Genomic DNA, 21,850 nt, shown 5'->3' with positions numbered 1-21,850 from the left:
GTCTGTCAGGGATGAAAGGAGTGTCCTTGTGGGTTAGTTTAGATGCCAAACAGATGATGATTACTGTCAACACATGCAAATAAAAAACACCCAATAATGAAAAATGGCTGCGTACTTCTATGAATGTAAATAACACTGGGAAATAAGGATCCCAAAACACCACACACGTGTGTTCATGCCTGATTGTGGGTATATGACGATTGTCTGCGGTGGCACTGTATTAGCATGTTCTGCACAAATATTATTTACAGGAAAAAGAAAATTGTTGCAAATACCAAACTATATTGTTTTTGCTTACTGTTACTTTTTTTTCAGGGAACGAGGATCAGGACTTGTCACAGAATCTGACCATGAGGTGGCACAACGCTTGGCATTGGGCACCAACGAAAACATTTTTAATGGCAAGGCCGACCTACAGGCTGCCAAACTGCTGGCCAAACGTCTCTACAACCTGGACGGCTTTAAGAGGTCTGACATTGCAAGGCACCTGAGTAAAAAGTGAGCATAATTTCTTTCTTTTTTTTTATCTATCCTCTTAAAAAAACAATTGTCTTGTATGTAAACTCTGAGCCATTTGATTCAGATACATAAGCATTGTGTGGTCATGAATATTAAATGTTAAAATAGACATACTCACATATGCAAATTCTCAATCCTTTACACATTGTGCTTTTTGTTTTCCTCTGTTTGCCTTCAGTAATGATTTCAGCGGAATGTTGGCGGAAGAGTACCTGAGTTATTTCAATTTTGCTGGCATGAGTCTAGATCAGGCCCTAAGGTAAGTGCATGCACATGCACATTTTCCTTTTAAATATTTTCCCTTTTTAGGATGACTTCTTATTTCTAAATAAATCTATTTTATTTCTATATTTTATGACTCTGACAGTTTAAATAGACTAGAGGCTTTTTAGAAAGTTAAATGTTACTTTTATTGCTGTGCTGAGAATGCTTATAACTCTGGTCAGTGGTGGGCCAGCAGTGGTCTCTTTCCAATAATGAGTAGAGGTGGACTGTGCATATTAGAGTAATGAAAACGTGAAAAAAAGAAGAAAAATACATAAAAAAAGAAATGTAGAATCATTGTAGAAAACTGTTTATATAAATAAATATATATATATATATATATATATATAAACCCTAAAGGCCTAAAGGTTTACAGATTAAGAGTGTGGGTGTTCCTAATAAACTGGGTGCAAGGTTAAGAAAGTAGTAAAAGGGATGGAAATTATGCCATTTTCTGCCTCCATTTTATTTCTTACTTTTTTGCTATCCAATGCTAGCATGATAAATTAAGTATTAATCAATTAAAATGTATTATTTGAAACAAACCCAACACATAAAAAATCCACTTAATATTTTACTGTGTAGTCCTATATATCAATCTGTAAGCAACATAAGGTAATACATCTCTGTTATTCAGAATTTTCCTAAGAGAGTTTGCTCTTATGGGTGAGACGCAGGAAAGAGAACGAGTGCTGTCCCATTTCTCAAGAAGATATCATCAGTGCAACCCCAACACTGTACCAAATGAAGGTAAATCACACATGCGGTGAGCATCTACCTCACATTGAGGCTGTAACACCACCTTTGTACAACCAGATAGCTCTGTTGTTCATGCTGTGAATTTGTTTTGTAGACAGTGTTCACACTCTGACCTGCGCTTTAATGCTGCTCAACACAGACCTACATGGCCATGTGAGTCTGAACAGTTACACTGAATGGAAATTACAATTTGTGATAAGGTTTTTTTCTACTCTGCATTATGAAATATGTGATACAGGCACAATAAATGTTTGAAAATGTTTAAAATCTTTCATTCTCTCTATTTATGCAGAATGTGGGGAAGAGGATGTCATGTGCACAGTTTATAGGAAACCTGGAGGGTTTAAATGATGAGCACAATTTCCCCAAAGACCTGCTCAAGGTGAGTAACTTCAAACACACACACACACACACACACACACACACACAAACACAATGGATGCTTACACTTTCACACTGCTACAATGGCAGCTGTATGTGTTCCCTTTCTCGCTGTATAAATTTACAAATCTGTCTGTTATACAAACTGTCATATCACAACACAGATTAGTAAATATTTTGATTTAAAGTGAATTTGGTAATAATTGAAATGAAAAGAGGGATTCAAGATTCACTTCTTGATGTACTGTATCTCAATTAAGGGGTAATTCATGGCTAGGTGTGCGTTACATGATGCATGATATGGCATTAGAAAGAAAGAACCACATGATGTGAAGCATTGAATTACCCTGCTTATACCATGCGCGTTTGCTAGCATTGACCTATCATTGATGTTTGGTATACAAAACTGTCTGAGTGAATACAATTTTTTTTTGTTCGTTATTTTATATACAGTAGTACATAAAATATAGAATAATTTATTTTATTAGAATATATCTAATATTCTGTCTGCTCTAAATCATACACAAAGATATATTAAATTATGATAATTAGAAAGCACTTACAATAGCTCTTTCACTCTGAATGCACTGACTGTACCTTACTTTCGTTACAAATGTTAATAAGGTGGTACATTTGTTTAGAATTTTGATTAAATGGCTCAGAACTAAGTGTGCATTCAGTAGTTGATTCATTAATGATTTTTTGAGAACATGCATGGCTGGTCTTTGTGTTATTGATTGTAATAGAAGTTTTTTTATGTGGTCTTTTTCCCCTACACAAGTCTTTTTAATTTGTTAAAATATGTTATTTTATTTTGAGCACCCACTTTATTTTTGTAAGAGGATAAGGTTGAATCTTTGGGAGAGGTTTTTTTGAATGTTATCTGGTTAATTTGGGATGACTTTATTTTTCTAATCATGACCTGAATTTGCAGTGCGAAATAATGAATCTTTTTTTGGTTTTATAGGTTTCACAGGATGTACACATTAGCCTTCATTCTTCCAGGTTCTTAGTTGTCACATAATAAGGAAAAACTAGCTCAGCTTGGATATTATATTATATTATTTAATATGATAGTACAGTGAGGAAAATAAGTATTTGAACACCCTGCTATTTTGCAAGTTCTCCCACTTAGAAATCATGGAGGGGTCTGAAATTGTCATCGTAGGTGCATGTCCACTGTGAGAGACATAATCTAAAAAAAAAAATCCAGAAATCACAATATATGATTTTTTTTAACAATTTATTTGTATGATACAGCTGCAAATAAGTATTTGAACACCTGTCTATCAGCTAGAATTTTGACCCTCAAAGACCTGTTAGTCTGCCTTTAAAATGTTCACCTCCACTACATTTATTATCCTAAATTAGATGCACCTGTTTGAGGTCGTTAGCTGCATAAAGACACCTGTCCACCCCATACAATCAGTAAGAATCCAACTACTAACATAGCCAAGACCAAAGAGCTGTCCAAAGACACTAGAGACAAAATTATACACCTCCACAAGGCTGGAAAGGGCTACGGGGAAATTGCCAAGCAGCTTGGTGAAAAAAGGTCCACTGTTGGAGCAATCATTAGAAAATGGAAGAAGCTAAACATGACTGTCAATCTTCTTCGGACTGGGGCTCCATGCAAGAACTCACCTCGTGGGGTCTCAATGATCCTGATGAAGGTGAGAAATCAGCCCAGAACTACACGGGAGGAGCTGGTCAATGACTTGAAAAGAGCTGGGACCACCGTTTCCAAGGTTACTGTTGGTAATACACTAAGACGTCATGGTTTGAAATCATGCATGGCACGGAAGGTTCCCCTGCTTAAACCAGCACATGTCCAGGCACGTCTTAAGTTTAACAATGACCATTTGGATGATCCAGAGGAGTCATGGGAGAAAGTCATGTGGTCAGATGAGACCAAAATAGAACTTTTGGGTCATAATTCCACTAAACGTGTTTGGAGGAAGAAGAATGATGAGTACCATCCCAAGAACACCATCCCTACTGTGAAGCATGGGGGTGGTAGCATCATGCTTTGGGGGTGTTTTTCTGCACATGGGACAGGGCGACTGCACTGTATTAAGGAGAGGATGACTGGGGCCATGTATTGCGAGATTTTGGGAAACAACCTCCTTCCCTCAGTTAGAGCATTGAAGATGGGTCGAGGCTGGGTCTTCCAACATGACAATGACCCGAAGCACACAGCCAGGATAACCAAGGAGTGGCTCTGTAAGAAGCATATCAAGGTTCTGGTGTGGCCTAGCCAGTCTCCAGACATAAACCCAATAGAGAATCTTTGGATGGAGCTTAAACTCTGTGTTTCTTAGTGACAGGCCAGAAACCTGACTGATCTAGAGAAGATCTGTGAGGAGGAGTGGGCCAAAATCCCTCCTGCAGTGTGTGCAAACCTGGTGAAAAACTACAGAAAACGTTTGACCTCTGTAATTGCAAACAAAGGCTACTGTACCAAATATTAACATTGACTTTCTCAGGTGTTCAAATACTTATTTGCAGCTGTATCATACAAATAAATAGTTTAAAAATCATACATTGTGATTTCTGGATTTTATTTTTTTAGATTATGTTTCTCACAGTGGACATGCACCTACGATGAAAATTTCAGACCCCTCTATGATTTCTGAGTGGGAGAACTTGCAAAATAGCAGGGTGTTCAAATACTTATTTTCCTCACTGTATATTACAATACATTACATTATAAAATGAATGAGTATACATTTTTCTTATCTTATGGATGCTCTCACATTGAAAGTTTTGCACTGCCTAAAATCTGAATGTTAAGACCTGCTTTTGTTATTATAATGACTATAAGGCTTCTATGATTTTTTTTTAAAACATTTGTTTATTCTTCTATGCCTATATACAGTAATGATTTGGTTGACATTTATGGCATTTGGACAATTTATGGCAATTGGAACTTTCATTTATCTGATTTATACTAGTGAGCAGTTGAGGGTTAGGTGTCAGCCAGAAGTAGTGTTGTAGATTGTATTGTTTCTCATCAGGAATCTCAATCTACATCCAGGTTTCTGTAAAAATGCATAGTGACAATCCGTACTGTTAAAGTGCTAATAAAAACTGATTTGGGTTAAAAAAAAAAAGAAAAGAAAAAAAGAGAGAAATCTCATAAATAAGTCTCATAAATGATCATGAGTGAATGCATTGAGCATTTACTGTAAGTTCACATGCAGAATGCAATATGTAAAACACAGGGAAATGTAATAATGGTATAACCTAGCAACTGGAAGGTGCCTTGATAAAGAATGTGCAGAAGCTGAGGGTGTGATTAATCTGATAGCATGTGTGTGTAGAAAAGCCAGTGTGGGTGGCTGTTTAAGATGCAATCTGCTAGAGGGAAGATAATGATCTCGGTTTGTGGTGATGGTCAGTGATTTCATGCTGTGATTTTAAAGATGCTCTAGTTAATTTGGAGCCTTGCATCTTAATGGCTTTTTTTTTTAATTAGACCTTGAAAACACAGACTGAAAAGCATTTAAAGTAAATAAGTCATTTTTAAAACTCTGTAATAATACTCTTTAATATATCGCACACAAAAAAATCAGAGTGCTTTGTGTAAAGAATGTTAAATGTCAAAATAGTACATTCGGTGCATTAAATAGCCAGTGTCCAATCACTAACTGGATGAGTTTTGTTTTGACTATAGCATCACCAGCACTGTAATGATGACAGACTGTTAATCTTTTGAGTTAGAAAAAGCAATTGTTCTCATAAGTGGGTGATGCAATTGTTCTGTGCAGTGATTCCCACCCCTTTCAAGCACAGCCTAATTATAAATATACAATAGGCATGTGATATGTTGGGATTCACAATCTGCACAGTAAAGGATTTGTATGAGTCGGTGACATTGAACCTCCTGTGTTTAAGTGCGCTTGTGAAAAATAAAAGGCAGTCTATTTTTATCACTCCAGCAGGATTACTGAGATCAGTGAATAAAAAGAGTGCACGTCATGGCCGCACCTGAACCACTCTGGTCACGCCGGGTTTTTAAATCACAGTGGGTAGCCACCACACACACCAAACAACTCTGTCTGTTTTTTTCTGTCTCCCACACATGTGCTTTGAAACACCATCCCTCTGAAACACCAACACCTTCCGCTCCCTCTTTTGTCCTGACATATGCCTGCTAAGTAATGTTGCCAGAGGATGTCTGTAGCGATTTTCATCATCTCAAGAAGGACAAGCAGTCTCTTTGTAGATCACAGACATTGTAGTGACTTCATAATGCATGCACAGATACTACACCTAAGGTATTATGAGTACTACCTCTCATGTCTTTCATAGAAACATTTATGTGTGCTTGATCATTAGTACCATAACCTGTATGTTGGTTTTACCTGGAAATTTTACCTCAAAACTGACCAAAAAGTGACCCTTTCAAATGTCTATTGATAATTTGTTTGTCTGTGCTGTAAACTCGGTTTCTGTTTTTGGCTTCTTCGTGTGTTGGTATATGGTATACAATAAAAAGCCTGGTGGAAACCATGTAATCTTATGTACACTAATACACTAGTAATGTTATGTAAACTAGATTATCGAAAGTATCTGCACATATCTGTTTTGTTTTACATCCAATAATAGATTAACATTACAATTACTTAAAGAAATTACAGCCACTTCTCAGGGAAGGCCCTTCATTAAAACCTTTTGAGTATTCAGCCAGAAAAGCTTTATTGAAGTCAGGAACTGATGTCAGACGAGCTGGTCTGGAATTACCATTCAAACTTAGTCCGAGTTCAGAGGGATAAATTCAAAGATCTGTACTGGCCATATACATATATATATATATATATATATATATATATATATATATATATATATATATATATATATATATATATATATATATATATATATATATACACAGTGAGGAAAATAAGTATTTGAACACCCTGCTATTTTGCAAGTTCTCCCACTTAGAAATCATGGCGGGGTCTAAAATTGTCATCGTAGGTGCATGTCCACTGTGAGAGACATAATCTAAAAAAGAAAATCCAGAAATCACAATGTATGATTTTTAAACTATTTATTTGTATGATACAGCTGCAAATAAGTATTTGAACACCTGTCTATCAGCTAGAATTCTGACCCGCAAAGACCTGTCAGTCTGCCTTCAAAATGTCCACCTCCACTACATTTATTATCCTAAATTTAGATGCACCTGTTTGAGGTCGTTAGCTGCATAAAGACACCTGTCCACCCCATACAATCAGTAAGAATCCAACTACTAACATGGCCAAGACCAAAGAGCTGTCCAAAGACACTAGAGACAAAATTGTACACCTCCACAAGGCTGGAAAGGGCTACGGGGAAATTGCCAAGCAGCTTGGTGAAAAAAGGTCCACTGTTGGAGCAATCATTAGAAAATGGAAGAAGCTAAACATGACTGTCAATCCCCCCCCGGACTGGGGCTCCATGCAAGATCTCACCTTGTGGGGTCTCAATGATCCTAAGAAAGGTGAGAAATCAGCCCAGAACTACATGGGAGGAGCTGGTCAATGACCTGAAAAGAGCTGGGACCACCGTTTCCAAGATTACTGTTGGTAATACACTAAGACGTCATGGTTTGAAATCATGCATGGCACAGAAGGTTCCCCTGCTTAAACCAGCACATGTCCAGGCACATCTTAAGTTTGCCAATGACCATTTGGATGAACCAGAGGAGTCATGGGAGAAAGTCATGTGGTCAGATGAGACCAAAATAGAACTTTTGGGTCATAATTCCACTAAACGTGTTTGGAGGAAGAAGAATGATGAGTACCATCCCAAGAACACCATCCCTACTGTGAAGCATGGGGGTGGTAGCATCATGCTTTGGAGGTGTTTTTCTGCACATGGGACAGGGCGACTGCACTGTATTAAGGAGAGGATGGCCGGGGCCATGTATTGCGAGATTTTGGGGAACAACCTCCTTCCCTTAGTTAGAGCATTGAAGATGGGTCGAGGCTGGGTCTTCCAACATGACAATGACCTGAAGCACACAGCCAGGATAACCAAGGAGTGGCTCTGTAAGAAGCATATCAAGGTTCTGGTGTGGCCTAGCCAGTCTCCAGACCTAAACCCAATAGAGAATCTTTGGAGGGAGCTCAAACTCCGTGTTTCTCAGCGACAGGCCAGATCTGTGTGGAGGAGTGGGCCAACATCCCTCCTGCAGTGTGTGCAAACCTGGTGAAAAACTACAGGAAACGTTTGACCTCTGTAATTGCAAACAAAGGCTACTGTACCAAATATTAACATTGACTTTCTCAGGTGTCCAAATACTTATTTGCAGCTGTATCATACAAAGAAATAGTTAAATCATACATTGTGATTTCTGGATTTTTTTTTTAGATTATGTCTCTCACAGTGGACATGCACCTACGATGACAATTTCAGACCCCTCCATGATTTCTAAGTGGGAGAACTTGCAAAATAGCAGGGTGTTCAAATACTTATTTTCCTCACTGTATATATATATATATATATATATATATATATATATATATATATATATATATATATATATATATATATATATATATATATATATATGTATGTGTGTGTGTGTGTGTGTGTGTGTGTGTGTGTGTGTGTTTATATACATGTATATGTGTGTGTGCAGCATACATGAGTACACCCCCTTTGAAAAGTCATTTATATATATATATATATATATATATATATATATATATATATATATATATATATATATATATAGAGAGAGAGAGAGAGAGAGAGAGAGAGAGAGAGAGAGAGAGAGAGTTAGTTATATCCATTACTGAGTATCAGTATCTTTTATTCAAGCTGACTCCTTGATTTATTTTATTTATTTACATGATAGCAAACTGTCTTAAAGCAAACCACACCTCAAGTAACTTGGCAACAGAATCTTGTAAATGGTAGCTCAGTTACAAAGCTGATGTCAGCATTTAATTAGTGTCAGGTACTAAATCATACAAAGAGCCTCTGATTTTTTATCTACATACAAAAAATTTATCTTCTTTTCATCCATTCATATAATGCCTAATTCCCAGAATAGCTACTAGTGTGAAGTGTAGGCAAAAGATGAGCTAAGATGGTCAGGAGGCAACAGGTGAAGCTTTACGTTGGTGCGTAGCTCAGTATAGATGGAGTGCAAGGCTTCTGATTTCAGTGAGTAGCTCAGTGAAAAAAAGGGAGGACTGAGGATTGTAGCAGATGGGAATTTGCCTGCCTCCTGCTGAGATGAGCCTTTGTCAAGGTGGTGGCATAAAGGAATTGCAAATTTCACTGTCTCCATCTTCATTACTCTGCATTCCTCATCCTCCCTTTATTACCTCTTCCAATCTACAAATTGTTTTCTTGCCATACCTTATTGTATGCCAAGTGTACTTTTTTTCCTGTGTCTCCTGGATTGAGGTTGTGGAGGATATGCAAATAAGAGTCAAGAGCTATACCACATTATCACACTGCCCACACTGACAGCTAAACAGGCTTTCTCAACACTGCTCTGGCTAAAAAAAACAACACTTTTCATACACAAAGATACAGCACCATATGTTAGTAATTAGGAACTAAGATTTTCATATTTTTTATTTTTCACAGGTTTGGAATTGTGATATACACTATCTACTACAGCCAGTCATCTTTACCTTATTGTGTTTATCTGATTATGATTATAGTATGTTTAATATTACATACTATGTTTTATAGAATGATAGGTTCCTGTAGGAAAAATGTAGTTCTCATTAACAATACATATAATCTATATGATGTATATTTGATCTCAATATATCATTTACTGCTTGTGTTATTATTATTATTATTATTATTATTTATTTATTTATTTATTTATTTATTGAAGGGTGCTAATACTTCTTTTGTGCAGTGAATCTACCAGGGTTGTTAAAAGACAAACTACTGAAAAATAAATCGTTCAAATAAAATGTAATAGAAAAATCTTTTTAATAAAAATAATACATTCCTTTTTTTGTTATAAGTGATGACTAGTGAGTACTTCTTACAAATATTGTACATTTTAAGGTTTGGGGTTTTAATTCAGTGCACAGCATTTGCATGTTCTCATTTTGTTTTGTGGTTTCTTCTGGTTTCTCCAGTTTTCTTCCCCCTTTCAAAAATGTACATTGGGGCTGATTGGCATTCCAAAATAGATTTTGCCTCACAACCAGGGTGTCCCCTGTCTTGGTCCCTGAGTTTCCTGGTGTAGGCTTCGGTCTCCCACACAGTTCTGTAGGCTATGTAGGATAAGCATTATAAGGGTCCCTGGATTAATCCTAAACTTGTGTTAATGTCAGAGTAGTTTTTCTGCAGGTTCTTTCTGGTTTGCTCTTAAAAAAATATATATGAATGTATGTAGATTTATTCTAGGTTAGAATAGGTGTATGAAGGTTTGTGTGTGTGTGTATTTGGTGTACTGTAATAGACTTGTCTTAATAGCATCTATTGGATGAAGATAAAGCAATTACTGGAAAAATTAATTGATGAATGGTACATTTGGAAGCATTATAGCTGCCTTACAGCTCGATTATAAGCTGCCTTACACCTGGATGATGGTTTACACAAGGAATCCGGTCACAGTTGACTAAGGCAATATCCTTAGAGCTTGCAGAGTACCCAGTGTCCCTGATCTTTTTAGCAAAAGAAAAGGAAAAATGAAGTTGGAAATATCTAGTGATTAGACTTTATAGATTATAGAGACAAGAGGAGACTAATGAGCAAAGAGACCATTACACCATGAGCCTACTCCTGTGTTGTATCCTTGAACATTCACACAGCACATTAGCAGCTATTTCATTTAACCTACTGTGAATAAAAGTTTCATTCAGTTTGATGTGAAGTAATTTCCTTCATGGGGGCAGAGCAACAGGTTAATTGTAGTGCTGCTGCCATATGATGCGCTGTGTTGGGGAAGCCAGCACTCAGCTCTGACATTCGCCAGAAGGCGGGACCAGAGCAGATCCGAGGACTGTTATTTGTTGGCTGGGCAGAGAGAAGAACAGGTTGGGAGAGGGAGAGAATGAGAGAGGGAGGGTGAGCACTCCTCCCACATCAGATATCCTTCTCAGTGCAATTCAGTCCGTTTTCTATCTGCACCGCAGAGGAAGAAAGAGACTGGAAGGAGAGGGATGTGAAACGTGTTCTGGTTTTTACTATGCACACAACATCAAGCTCTAGTGTGTATGAGAGAAGAAATGATAAAAAGATTGCAACCAAAATTGAGAGAGAACTTGGATGAAGGAAGGAAATACGGCGCATACTGATGGATACAAATGCAGACATCCGGAGCACTATGGAGGAAAAGACAGAAACAGGGTGATATAGAGGAAAACTGCGAAGCAACTATAGGGCAATCAAATTATCGCTTTGTGCCTACACTCTTTCCTGCAGTGCCTGTCCCCTTTCTTTGCCTTGCCATCTTTCATTTGATGTCTCTTTTCCTGTCCCAAAGGGGTGAGTGACTGTGACGTCACAGCGAGTTCTGGGATGCCGTTGTGAGTAAAGGCAGGAGTTGAAGTCTCCCTCTTTTGCTGCACTTTTTGGTCTTTGGTTTTCTCTTGGACATGTGTGCATGTCTGGTTTTCTCTTTTCTTGTGCCATGTCACCATTTTTTTATCTGCTTAATTTATATCAAACCTGTAAGCGTCGTATGCAATGTATGTTGTCAGCTGTGCATGTTCATGGCATCACTTTGAGGATTCACATCTGCAAATAAAAGTAAAAACAAAACAGGAAGTCAGAAGGATCGGCAGCACCGCTTCCTTGTTTGTCTGCAGTTTCTTACTGCTTTTGCTCAGAGTAGAACAGAAAGTTTACTCTTGTGATGGAAATCCCAGGTTTGGATGTTATTTCATTGTGCATAATCAATAAAACTGAATTTATAATCAAAGAGCTGGAGTCTCCACAGAGGTTTTCGAGGGCTTCTCAACTTCAAGCGAGCCAAGCTGTAAAGGAGCTCCCATCCTTTTTTAAATTTTGCACTCACAAGAGCTGTATCTGAACTTCAGTGTTATCTGCGAGCTATTTAGGACAGTTGAGAAGTTAGGCTCCAGGTTTTAAAATGATTGGAGTGAACAGTATCCACTCGGCTGGCCGTCTGCGCTCGCGCTCTCTGTGCTCAGTGCGGTGTGGCCGGGACTTTAGTGTCACAGAACCATTTCGCTACACCAAAGCACCACGGTCACGTTCTCTCAGGCCCTTAGCCTTTCCTGATCTGCTGGGCAAAGTACAAGATGGCCAAAACCATCCTCAAACACGCAAGAGGAAGGAAAAGGTATGTCTTCATTATTAGATGGAGCAAAGGCTTAAATGGGTGCATAGGTGAATGATACTACATCATGTACACCATGAATGTGATGCCAGTATAACAAAGGGCACCATACTCACACGTTCACACATTCATTCACACCTAAGGGTCAATTACAGTTGGCAATCCACCTGCATGTTTTTGGTAAGAAAAAACTGAAGAACCTCGCGTAAACTCATTCACACGGCTAGAAAATGTGAAAACTGTCGGTACCCTGGAGTTATGGCATTGCTCCTGTGTCACCATGCCGTTTTTCAATTTGTTGTTGCAGTTTGTATATATTTTTTAAAACCTTTTGATTACGCAGTATTAAATATAGTCTACTAAGTGTATAACCTCTTAGCGATATTGCCCATATTTTATGTGAACATTTTTTGTATTGTTCTGTTTATTGACACATGGCTTTTTCATTCATTTGCAGGCACTCTATAACTCCATCAAGAATGAAAAGCTGCAATGGACAATGTGAGTTCATCATTTGGTTTTACCCTAAATGGGCTATTTATTTATATATTTTCTCTTATTTGTATTCTTTATCTTTTTTTTTTTATTATTTGCATATTTAAAATGATACATAAGCATGCATAAGAGCAGGCTTCTCTGGTCAATGTCCTAAATATTCATGCTCAGTAAGGTGCAGTATTGAGGTGCTAACACTGATTACATGGTAAGATGGTGTGTGGTGGTAAAGCATTTTTCCTGCAGGTCGAGGTGCGTGTGATAGGTTGAGCTGACGTGTTTCTAACCTGGGCAAAACCACGTGATGTCCTGGCCCCTGATTTAGACTTTGGCTTCCTGAACTCTGTTTCTATGACTACGGCTCCCTAGTTGCCTTAGTGTAATTACAGGTCGAAATCTTTCTCTGCCTGGTGCACATTTGTAACTGCACTGCTACACACTCACACAGAGCAAGAGAGCAAGCGTGCTGAGTCGTTTGACTCCTCGAGGGCTTTAGCGCTGTTTGTTGGTATGTTGTGAACGAGGGAGGAGAGCTGGCTGCATCCTCTCTTCTATTCTCTTTCATTCATCTGTATTCCTTACATCTATTTTTCTCTATCTCTCTCGCTCTCTCGCATTCACTCACATTCAGTAACTCTGCTTCTCTTGTACTCGCTCTCTCAGAACCTGGCAGGGAGTCTAGCAGTTACTAAGCAACAGATGAGAGCATTACCATTTGGGAGGCAAAGACTACGTACCAGTGAGAGAGAGAGAGAGAGAGAGAGAGAGAGAGAGAGAGAGAGAGAGAGAGAGAGAGAGAGAGAGAGAGAGAGAGAGAGAGAGAGAGAGAGAGAGAGAGAGAGAGAGAGAGAGAGAGAGAGAGAGAGAGAGAGAGAGAGAGAGAGAGAGAGAGAGAGCTGTGCTGTGCTGTGCTGTGCTGTGCTGTGCTGTGCTGTGCTGTGCTGTGCTGTGCTGTGCTGACTGTCTGGAATGAAATGGCGTTTGTCATTAGCTGCTAAGGCATTGACCACAAAGTCAAATAACATGAGGCATTTACCAATGACCGGAAATAACATGTCCTTTTTTCACAGTAATAGAACAATAACAAATAGTCAGAAGTGTTGATTAATTTTCTGTAACAGCACAAATCTGAGAGCAGATCCAACTGCAAGGTTTATAATATGTACTCATTTAAATGCATTATCATTATCTGTATTAACTGTATTATCAATATTAACATCATATACAATAATTTACTATATGGTAGCCACAGATTAAAAAAAATTAATTTTTGCATTCTGTGGTTCGCTCTGTTGACACTAGACAAATGTTTGTGGACTCCTGACTTTAAAATGAATATGTTCTTTTGAAAAAATATTTTTTAACATCTCTCATGCAATTCCACATCCCTTGAGTTATAATGCTGTTATAATAACCTCTATGCTTCTGGGATGATGTTCCCATTAGATTTTGGAGTGTGTTTTTGTCTATATTTGTGCTCTAAAAGGGCATTAGTAAAGTCGGGCATTGCAGGGTGAGACGGCCTGAGGTGCAATCAGTATTCCAATTTATTCCAAAGGTGATCAATAATAGGATAATAGGTTTCTGTCATCTAGTTCAGGGGAAGTGAAATTTTATGCTACATTATCCAAAGATATCATATACAATTGTGTACCTCCAAATTTGTGTTAACAATTTATCTATCTATCTATCTATCTATCTATCTATCTATCTATCTATCTATCTATCTATCTATCTATCTATCTATCTATCTATCTGTCTGTCTGTCTGTCTGTCTGTCTGTCTGTCTGTCTGTCTGTCTGTCTGTCTGTCTGTCTGTCTGTCTGTCTGTCTGTCCGTCCGTCCATCCATCCACAATGTAATTTGGCATTTACTTACAGTACTATAAGAGATTATTCAAATCATGTGAAGATTATGCATTTTTCTAGATATTAAACCATTTGTGGTACAACCAAAAAATGTAAACTGAAGATAATTTTAACTGGTCAATTAGGATGACCTTTATAGGTTTGTGTGGCCATCTGACTAATAGTCCCTGAGTAGTCCTGCATTTGTGAATTCGGAATACATGTGTCAGTTAAAGAACATTAGTATTCTGTATGTAGGTATCTAACTCACATCTAATTTACATGACTGTGACAATGTCCACTGTTTTAAGCCCTATACAAATACAATAAATTGAATGGAATATCTGAATGGCATACATGTGAAGACGATAATGTACTGTACAGGTTTGTGCCATTTTCTTGTAGGCTCTTGTGTAGGAGTTAATATTGCTTAATATTTCTGTGTTTTTGTCACTGTGTGGGAGTATATGCACCTTAGAGGTCAGAAAATTGAAAAACAAATATTTTGAACATCACTTGATTATTTTTTACTGACAACTATAGCTTTATTATGAATTTTAAACATCTACTATATCAAAATTGAAAGTATTATTGGGGTCTTATTTAGAGCTGAGCAAGTGATTGTCTCAGAGAGAAGAAATGTCTGAGTTTGAGACACAAAACTGCACTGCACTTAAATTACTTAGTTCGATCAACGGATCACACCTCCACCTGAATAATCAGATTGATGGGAAAGCAGCCAATTGCTATTGTCGGTGTTATGGTGGGCATGTGTTCAAATCAGATTTTAGATCTGGGTTTGATTCTACTAGGAGTATTTTATTGAAAATAGGAAAATTTTGATCTACCAATGATCAGTATTTTTATTGTGAAAGATGTTGGCATTTAAGGTTTCTTCATTATGTAGTGTCTTAATTAGATACAAAAAATTTTAAGGTATATACAAATATTCATTAAATGCTCAGTAGTGATCTTAAATGTTTAAACTATCTATTACTTTTTATACAGTGCATCTGAAAAGTATTCGCAGCGCCTTTTGTTATGTTACAGATTTATTCCAAAATGAATTAAATTTATTATTTACTTCAGAATTACATAAAAAATACTCCATAACAACAACGTGAAAGAAGTCCCTGTTTCCACTGATTATACCTAAGATGTTTCTACAACTTGATTGAAGTCAATCTGTGTTAAATTCAGTTTAATGGATATAATTTGGAAAGGCAAACACCCTTCTAAATAAGGTCCCACAGTAACAGTGCATGCCATAGCACAAACCAATCAATGAAGTCCAAGGAATTGTCTGTAGACCTCCGAGACTGGGTTGTATCAAGGCACAGATCTGGGGAAAGTGTACAAAAAATGTCTGCAGCATTTAAGGTCCCACTGAGCACAGTGGCCTCCATCATCCCTAAATGGAAGAAGTTTGGAGCCACCAGGACTCTTACTACAGCAGGCTGCCCGCCAAACTGATCGATCAGGAGAAAAGGGAATCAGGAGAAAAGTTGAACAATAATCCGAAGGTCACAGTGAAAGAGCTCCAGCGTTTCTCTGTGGAGAGAGGAGAACTTTCCAATCAGGCCTGTATGGTAGAGTGGCCAGACAGAAGCCACTCCTCAGTAAAAGGCACATTACAGCCCATCTGGTGTTTGCTAAAAGGAACCTTAAGGACTCTCAGACCATGATAAACAAAGATTTAACTTTTTTGGCCTGAATTCCAAGCACCATAGAGGAAACTGTTGAATTGTAAGGAAAATTATGAATTTAATCCATTTTGGAATATGGCTGTAACATAACAAAATTTGGAAAAAGTGAAGCGCTGTGATTACTTTCCAGATGCAAGGTATATTGTTAGTTGGCAAAGGTGTTATTTACTAACCAAATTACTGACAATTTTATATTTGAAATTATAATTAAACTAAATTGAAATCATTTTTAGTGTAAAGTTTAGTTATATCATTTAATGAGGATTATTTATTAATTAATTAAGTCACCAAAAATATTTTGTTTTTTTCAGGGTTTTTTTTTTTTTTTGGCATTTCATTGTTACAAGCTGTGGTTGGAAAATATTTCTACATTGTATAAAATATTTTACATTTTTACAATAATTGTTCTCACAGAAGCTTAAATAAAAGTTACAAATTGTATTTTGTTTTACCCTGTTATAATAACTAATAAGCTCCCAATATTTCCACATGTATACAGTGACACTATGTAAAATTTGATATGTGAATTATTAATTTGTTTTAATATATTATATTAATAAAAACATATAAAGATAAAACTCAAACACATAAATATGATGAAAGAATTTAATTCTAAAACTTTAAATGAAGAAATCTGAAGATTGGGATTCTGGAGAACTGGTTCATTGTGTTATGCTCAGAATAGACTGAGCAGTTTTTCACATTCTGCTCTTTGTGTGTGTGTGTGTGTGTGTGTGTGTGTGTGTGTGTGTGTGTGTGTGTGTTTAATTACAGTGATGAAGAGGAAGTGTGTAAGTCTGTGTCAGAACTGGCTGACAGCAGGACAGACTCTGCGTCCCACACCCTGAAGAGGATTACTAGTGGCGGTGCTCCTCTCGTGTCTCTGGCACAGCAATCCAATGCTCAGTTGTATAAGAAAGGCTTCCTTGTGCGCAAGATGCATGCTGACCCTGATGGCAAGAGAAGTATGTTAACCTTCCTCTGTATGTATGTGTGTGTGTGTGTGTGTGTGTGTGTATATATATATATATATATATATATATATATATATATATATATATATATATATATATATATATATATATATATATATATATATATATATATATATATATATATATTAGTCTTTATATTGTGTGTGTGTGTGTGTGTGTGTGTGTGTGTGTGTGTGTGTGTGTGTGTGTGTGTGTGTGTGTGTGTATGCTTATGTATAATTCTAACTTTACCAACCTATTGTCACAGCGCCTCGAGGTAAAAGAGGATGGAAAACATTTTATGTCTTCCTGAAAGGACTGGTCCTTTATTTGCAAAAGGTAACTTTAACACACTCATCTAAATGCATTTTCTTACTTTAACTGAAAATTAATTTTATATTTAACCTACTGCATCTACAGTAGGTGGGCAATTACTAAAAAAAACATATTTTTTACTGCGCTGATTGGCTTTCAGAGTGACTTTAGTACGCATAAGCAGATGTCTAATGAGGACCTGAAGAGCGCTGTGTCCATCCACCACTCTCTAGCTATGAAGGCAGCAGACTACAGTAAGAGACCAAACGTGTTTTACCTGCGCACTGCTGACTGGAGGGTCTTCCTGTTCCAGGCCCCGTAAGTTTTCCATTATGTGTGCTAAAAGTGGAAGTAATTAAGAAATGGAATTAAATGTGTATGAATGCAGGTTGAAATATTGCATAGATCAGTGCTAAGAATGCAAATCGAAGAAATAAACAAATACAATGATGGCTGGGAATAGGAATGGATTTACAAAACTTTCACGGTATATTGATAATTTATACCAAAGCACTGTAATGTCTTAATTATGTAAGGTTAGGAAGTGATGAATTGCCTATAATGCCAGCTCTGACAGTAGTTCCATTTGCAAGGCAAATTACAGGTTTTTATTAATTAGCCTAATTAGCTGATTCAGATAAATGACATTTTCTATAATAACATCTATTTTACAGGGACTTGGATGTGCCACAAACACATTTAAATAAGAAGGGTATAATTATTTATTAATAGATACATTTTTATTTTCAAGCCGAGTAGTTTTTTTTTAGTGTGCGTGACAGTTAGTCTGCAATGTTGGGTTGTCTGACACAGGAGAGTCTTCAGGATAAAATCATAAAAGCTTTGTGGCTTTTATATAGTAAGGCAAAATGTGAAAATAAAGAGTATTATTTATGATAATAAAGAATACACACACACACACACTTGGTGCCCTGACTCCTGGGTGTTGATTAAATGCAGAGCTCATCGTGGCCTCGTCAGTGAGCTCCACCCAGATGGATGTTCTGTCATGTGGCTCTCAGGGGAATGGATCCTCTCCAGCCTGAGAGTCTGGCCTAGATAAATCTACCGAAACACTCGTGCATGCAGTGCTGTTCACAAGGAACATAGTCATGTACAATAATATATACGTTTGTGTAGTTTCAAGTTCTGAATTCAAACTGTCCGAAAGGATTGCTCTTGTGCATCGTTTCATTTTTCATAATTGTTTATAGTGCAGCATTCTTAAAGTTTACATATTGATAGGTTCACCATAGTTGATTTAAAGTTCCCACCCAGGCACTGGGAATATTTATGGGAGGCCATCAACGTAGGTGTGATTGTGAATAGTGTGAATACATATTTATTTGCTTCTCTAAATATTCTATTATTTTAAATAAATATGCTTCTCTAAATATTTACTTCTCTAAATAAACATTTTTATAACTTTTTGATGACATACATGTACATATACTGTATGTACTTCATCAAAAAAGTAGTTAATAAATGCATTTTGCAAGCTGAGTGATTGAGTGGTCTAAATCTTTTCTTGGTTCTGAATCTTTCTGCTTCTGTTTCTCTGTGTGATGCATGCCATGATGCAGTAGCCCTTGCAAATGACTCTAGAAAAAGATAGCTTTCCTGCATATGATGCAATTTAAGCATTTTAGTGCATATCAAGAAAACCCCAGATCATCATCATTACCTAAAGCATGTGTGAAAACTACTTTCACACAAGATTATTTGAACTCTGAGTAAAACATGTCAAACCTTTTGTACACACAACCCTGGTTTGGTGATATGGGAAAGAAAATAACTAAATACCCATAATCTTCCTCAGTCTTCAGTCGAATGTGTTACATACCAGCATAACTGCTGTGCTACATTCATTTCAGTTCATATTTATTATATTGCTTAAAATAAAACTACAATGCAATTTAACCCATCTGTCATCACAGCCTGAAGTCAATGCAGTGCTTATCTTTTCTTCATTCCCTCTGAGTTGCTCTCTTTTCTCTCCCAGCAATGCGGAGCAGATGCAGTCCTGGATCACGCGCATCAACACGGTGGCAGCCATGTTCTCCGCCCCTCCCTTTCCAGCAGCCATCGGCTCACAGAAAAAGTTTAGTCGGCCGCTTCTACCGGGCTCCACCACCAAACTGTCCCAGGTACTCAATATTTTTATTTCCTTCATCTGTTAACTTCTTTTGCTATTTTAGTGGTCCCAGCCACCAAGCTATTTATCAGGAGATGTGAATGGATTTGGCTATTCGAGAGATTCTGAATCAGCCAAGTGTTCACTGCTTTGCTTTTATCTGTAACATATTTGTACACACAATAGACATAATGTTTTTTTTATTTATTTTCTGGTAAATTCTCTGTTCAGGAGGAGCAAGTAAAATCGCATGAAATGCACTTCAGATCCATCTCTTCTGAGCTGCAAGAATTGCGCTCTGTTCCTCAGGAGAGGAAGCCTAAAGGGAAGGAGCAAGAAGAAACCAAGCAGCGGGAGGAGTACCTGGAGTTTGAGGTGAGGCTTCCTGCTGAAGGTGATTCATTTTCTTTAAAAATAAATGATGGATTATGAAATTCTGTAGAGAAAAGACAGACAGTGTTGACATTATGTTAAATATAAGCAAATTGTAAAATTTTCTTTCTGTTCTTGCGTACAAATGTCTTGGAGCTTGTCCACATTTGACACTTATCATATTTGTCTACTTCACTTAGGCTTTTCTGAAGTATAAATATTAAACATGTAACATTCAAAATCTGTAAATAAATTATTTTATTTATCTTCCAGAAAACTCGCTATGGGACATATGCCATGTTAATGAGAGCGAAGATTCGCATGGGTGAGTCAGATCTGGTGGCGTTTGAGTCTCGTTTGTTTTCTGACGGCACCCTGCAGCGGACAAGTTCTAGCCCCTCGCTGGCACATGACACCAGCCACGCCAGCGTCAGCAGTTGCAGTTCCAGAAGTAAGAAGAGCAGCCGAAGTGAAAGCCAGAGACACAAGCCAGCTGTGAAACAGTGAGTTCTCAATCCAGGGCATTTGATGGCTGCTTTTTGGTGCTCCTGATCCAGACTGCAGGGCTGAGAAGAGCATCGATATGAGTGAAACATGGCAGTTTGTGCACTACACTGCAGTGGCCGCACACGTCGTGCACTCCGCTCGAGCAGTGCTAGAGGATATGATCAAACGTAAAGATGGAAGTTGGGTATGATGGTGGGTCGCCTTACTTCCTCACGAAAGCATGCTTTTTGTGGTCAGTGATTACAAAACAGGCCTATAGAGGGCAGAGGAGTGTGAATATAGCCATCCTCCCTTTACCTTTATTACCTTTCTAGCCTGGCGTTATACTTCTCTTAGCTTGACCTATATAATGTATAGAAAGATTTAGACTACTTAAAGCTTATCTACTTTAAGCTTAAATTTGAGCCTCATTCTTTTTGCATTATCACTGAAATGATTTCCTTATTTTATTTTATTTTTTTGCTAGAAGTAGCTACTCAAAATATTTTTTCTAGCAAGAATTGAATAGAAAAACGTATGTGTATAGAGCTCTTGAAATCATGATTTGAGCATGCATGTTATGTAAAGTCAGTTCCCTCTTTGGATTCCCACTGTTTGTATGGTATGTTTTGTAGGGTTTTATTCTTTTTCCTTTTTTCTTTTGTAACCTAAAAAGCACACTACAGATTGCAAAAATTTACTGTTAGAGCCATGGTTCTATATGTGGGTTCTGAGAACCTCAAGAAGTATGGGCAGGGGATTTGTAATTTCTTATTTGTTTGTTTGTTTGATTTATTTTATTACAATGGTGAAAATCAACAACCCACCATTATCAAAAGTTATTGAATTTATTGTTGTTTTCTTAGAATCAATAGCCTGTTTGAATGCCTACTTGTGTTTAGGATAATAATCCAGACCCCAGCAACTCAAAATTATGCAGGCTTCTGAATGATCTTGACTTGATGTTAATTAAAAAAACAATTATATATATATATATATATATATATATATATATATATATATATATATATATATATATATATATATATATATATTTTTAGGCTGTCAAAATTAACACAATAATAACGTTAACGCAATTTCATTTTAACGGCAAGAGCAATCTGTTCGATTAATGCAGCGCACATTTCTGTTTGACCATTTTTATTACAAATATAAATAAATAAGTATAAAATAGGCTAAATTAAAACCACATCCTTTCTTTACTGGGATATTAAAAAAAATTTTATAAACTCCACCAAATTTTTTTTTTTAATAACTATACATTTATTTTATATTATTTTATTTGATTTGGCAAGTACCAA

General features: G+C 37.0%; 1 protein-coding gene across 5 annotated transcripts in view; it reads left to right on the top strand.

The window, feature by feature from the left end:
• psda (pleckstrin and Sec7 domain containing a) overlaps positions 1-21,517 on the top strand; it is a 33,555-nt gene extending 12,038 nt beyond the window's left edge. For 2 of the 5 annotated variants that reach the window (XM_083538491.1, XM_083538492.1), the window contains exons 2-13: positions 316-498; positions 698-778; positions 1,421-1,533; positions 1,637-1,695; positions 1,835-1,924; positions 12,657-12,700; positions 17,022-17,212; positions 17,490-17,560; positions 17,697-17,854; positions 19,539-19,683; positions 19,902-20,045; positions 20,316-21,516. In XM_083538491.1, coding sequence (XP_083394617.1) covers positions 316-498; positions 698-778; positions 1,421-1,533; positions 1,637-1,695; positions 1,835-1,924; positions 12,657-12,700; positions 17,022-17,212; positions 17,490-17,560; positions 17,697-17,854; positions 19,539-19,683; positions 19,902-20,045; positions 20,316-20,549 — 1,513 coding nt within the window. In that variant the 3' untranslated portion in view covers positions 20,550-21,516. Of the gene's footprint in view, positions 1-315; positions 499-697; positions 779-1,420; positions 1,534-1,636; positions 1,696-1,834; positions 1,925-9,516; positions 10,223-12,656; positions 12,701-17,021; positions 17,213-17,489; positions 17,561-17,696; positions 17,855-19,538; positions 19,684-19,901; positions 20,046-20,315 lie in introns of those variants that run through there. The other 3 variants (XM_083538489.1, XM_083538490.1, XM_083538488.1) reach the window with 2 other exon arrangements.
• Positions 21,518-21,850: the final 333 nt, after the last annotated feature.

Source organism: Silurus aristotelis (genome assembly GCF_946808225.1).
Source record: "Silurus aristotelis genome assembly, chromosome: 4".
NCBI classification, from domain to species: domain Eukaryota; kingdom Metazoa; phylum Chordata; class Actinopteri; order Siluriformes; family Siluridae; genus Silurus; species Silurus aristotelis.
Note: the sequence above shows the minus strand (reverse complement) of the source record. Positions and strands in the feature narration are given on the sequence as shown.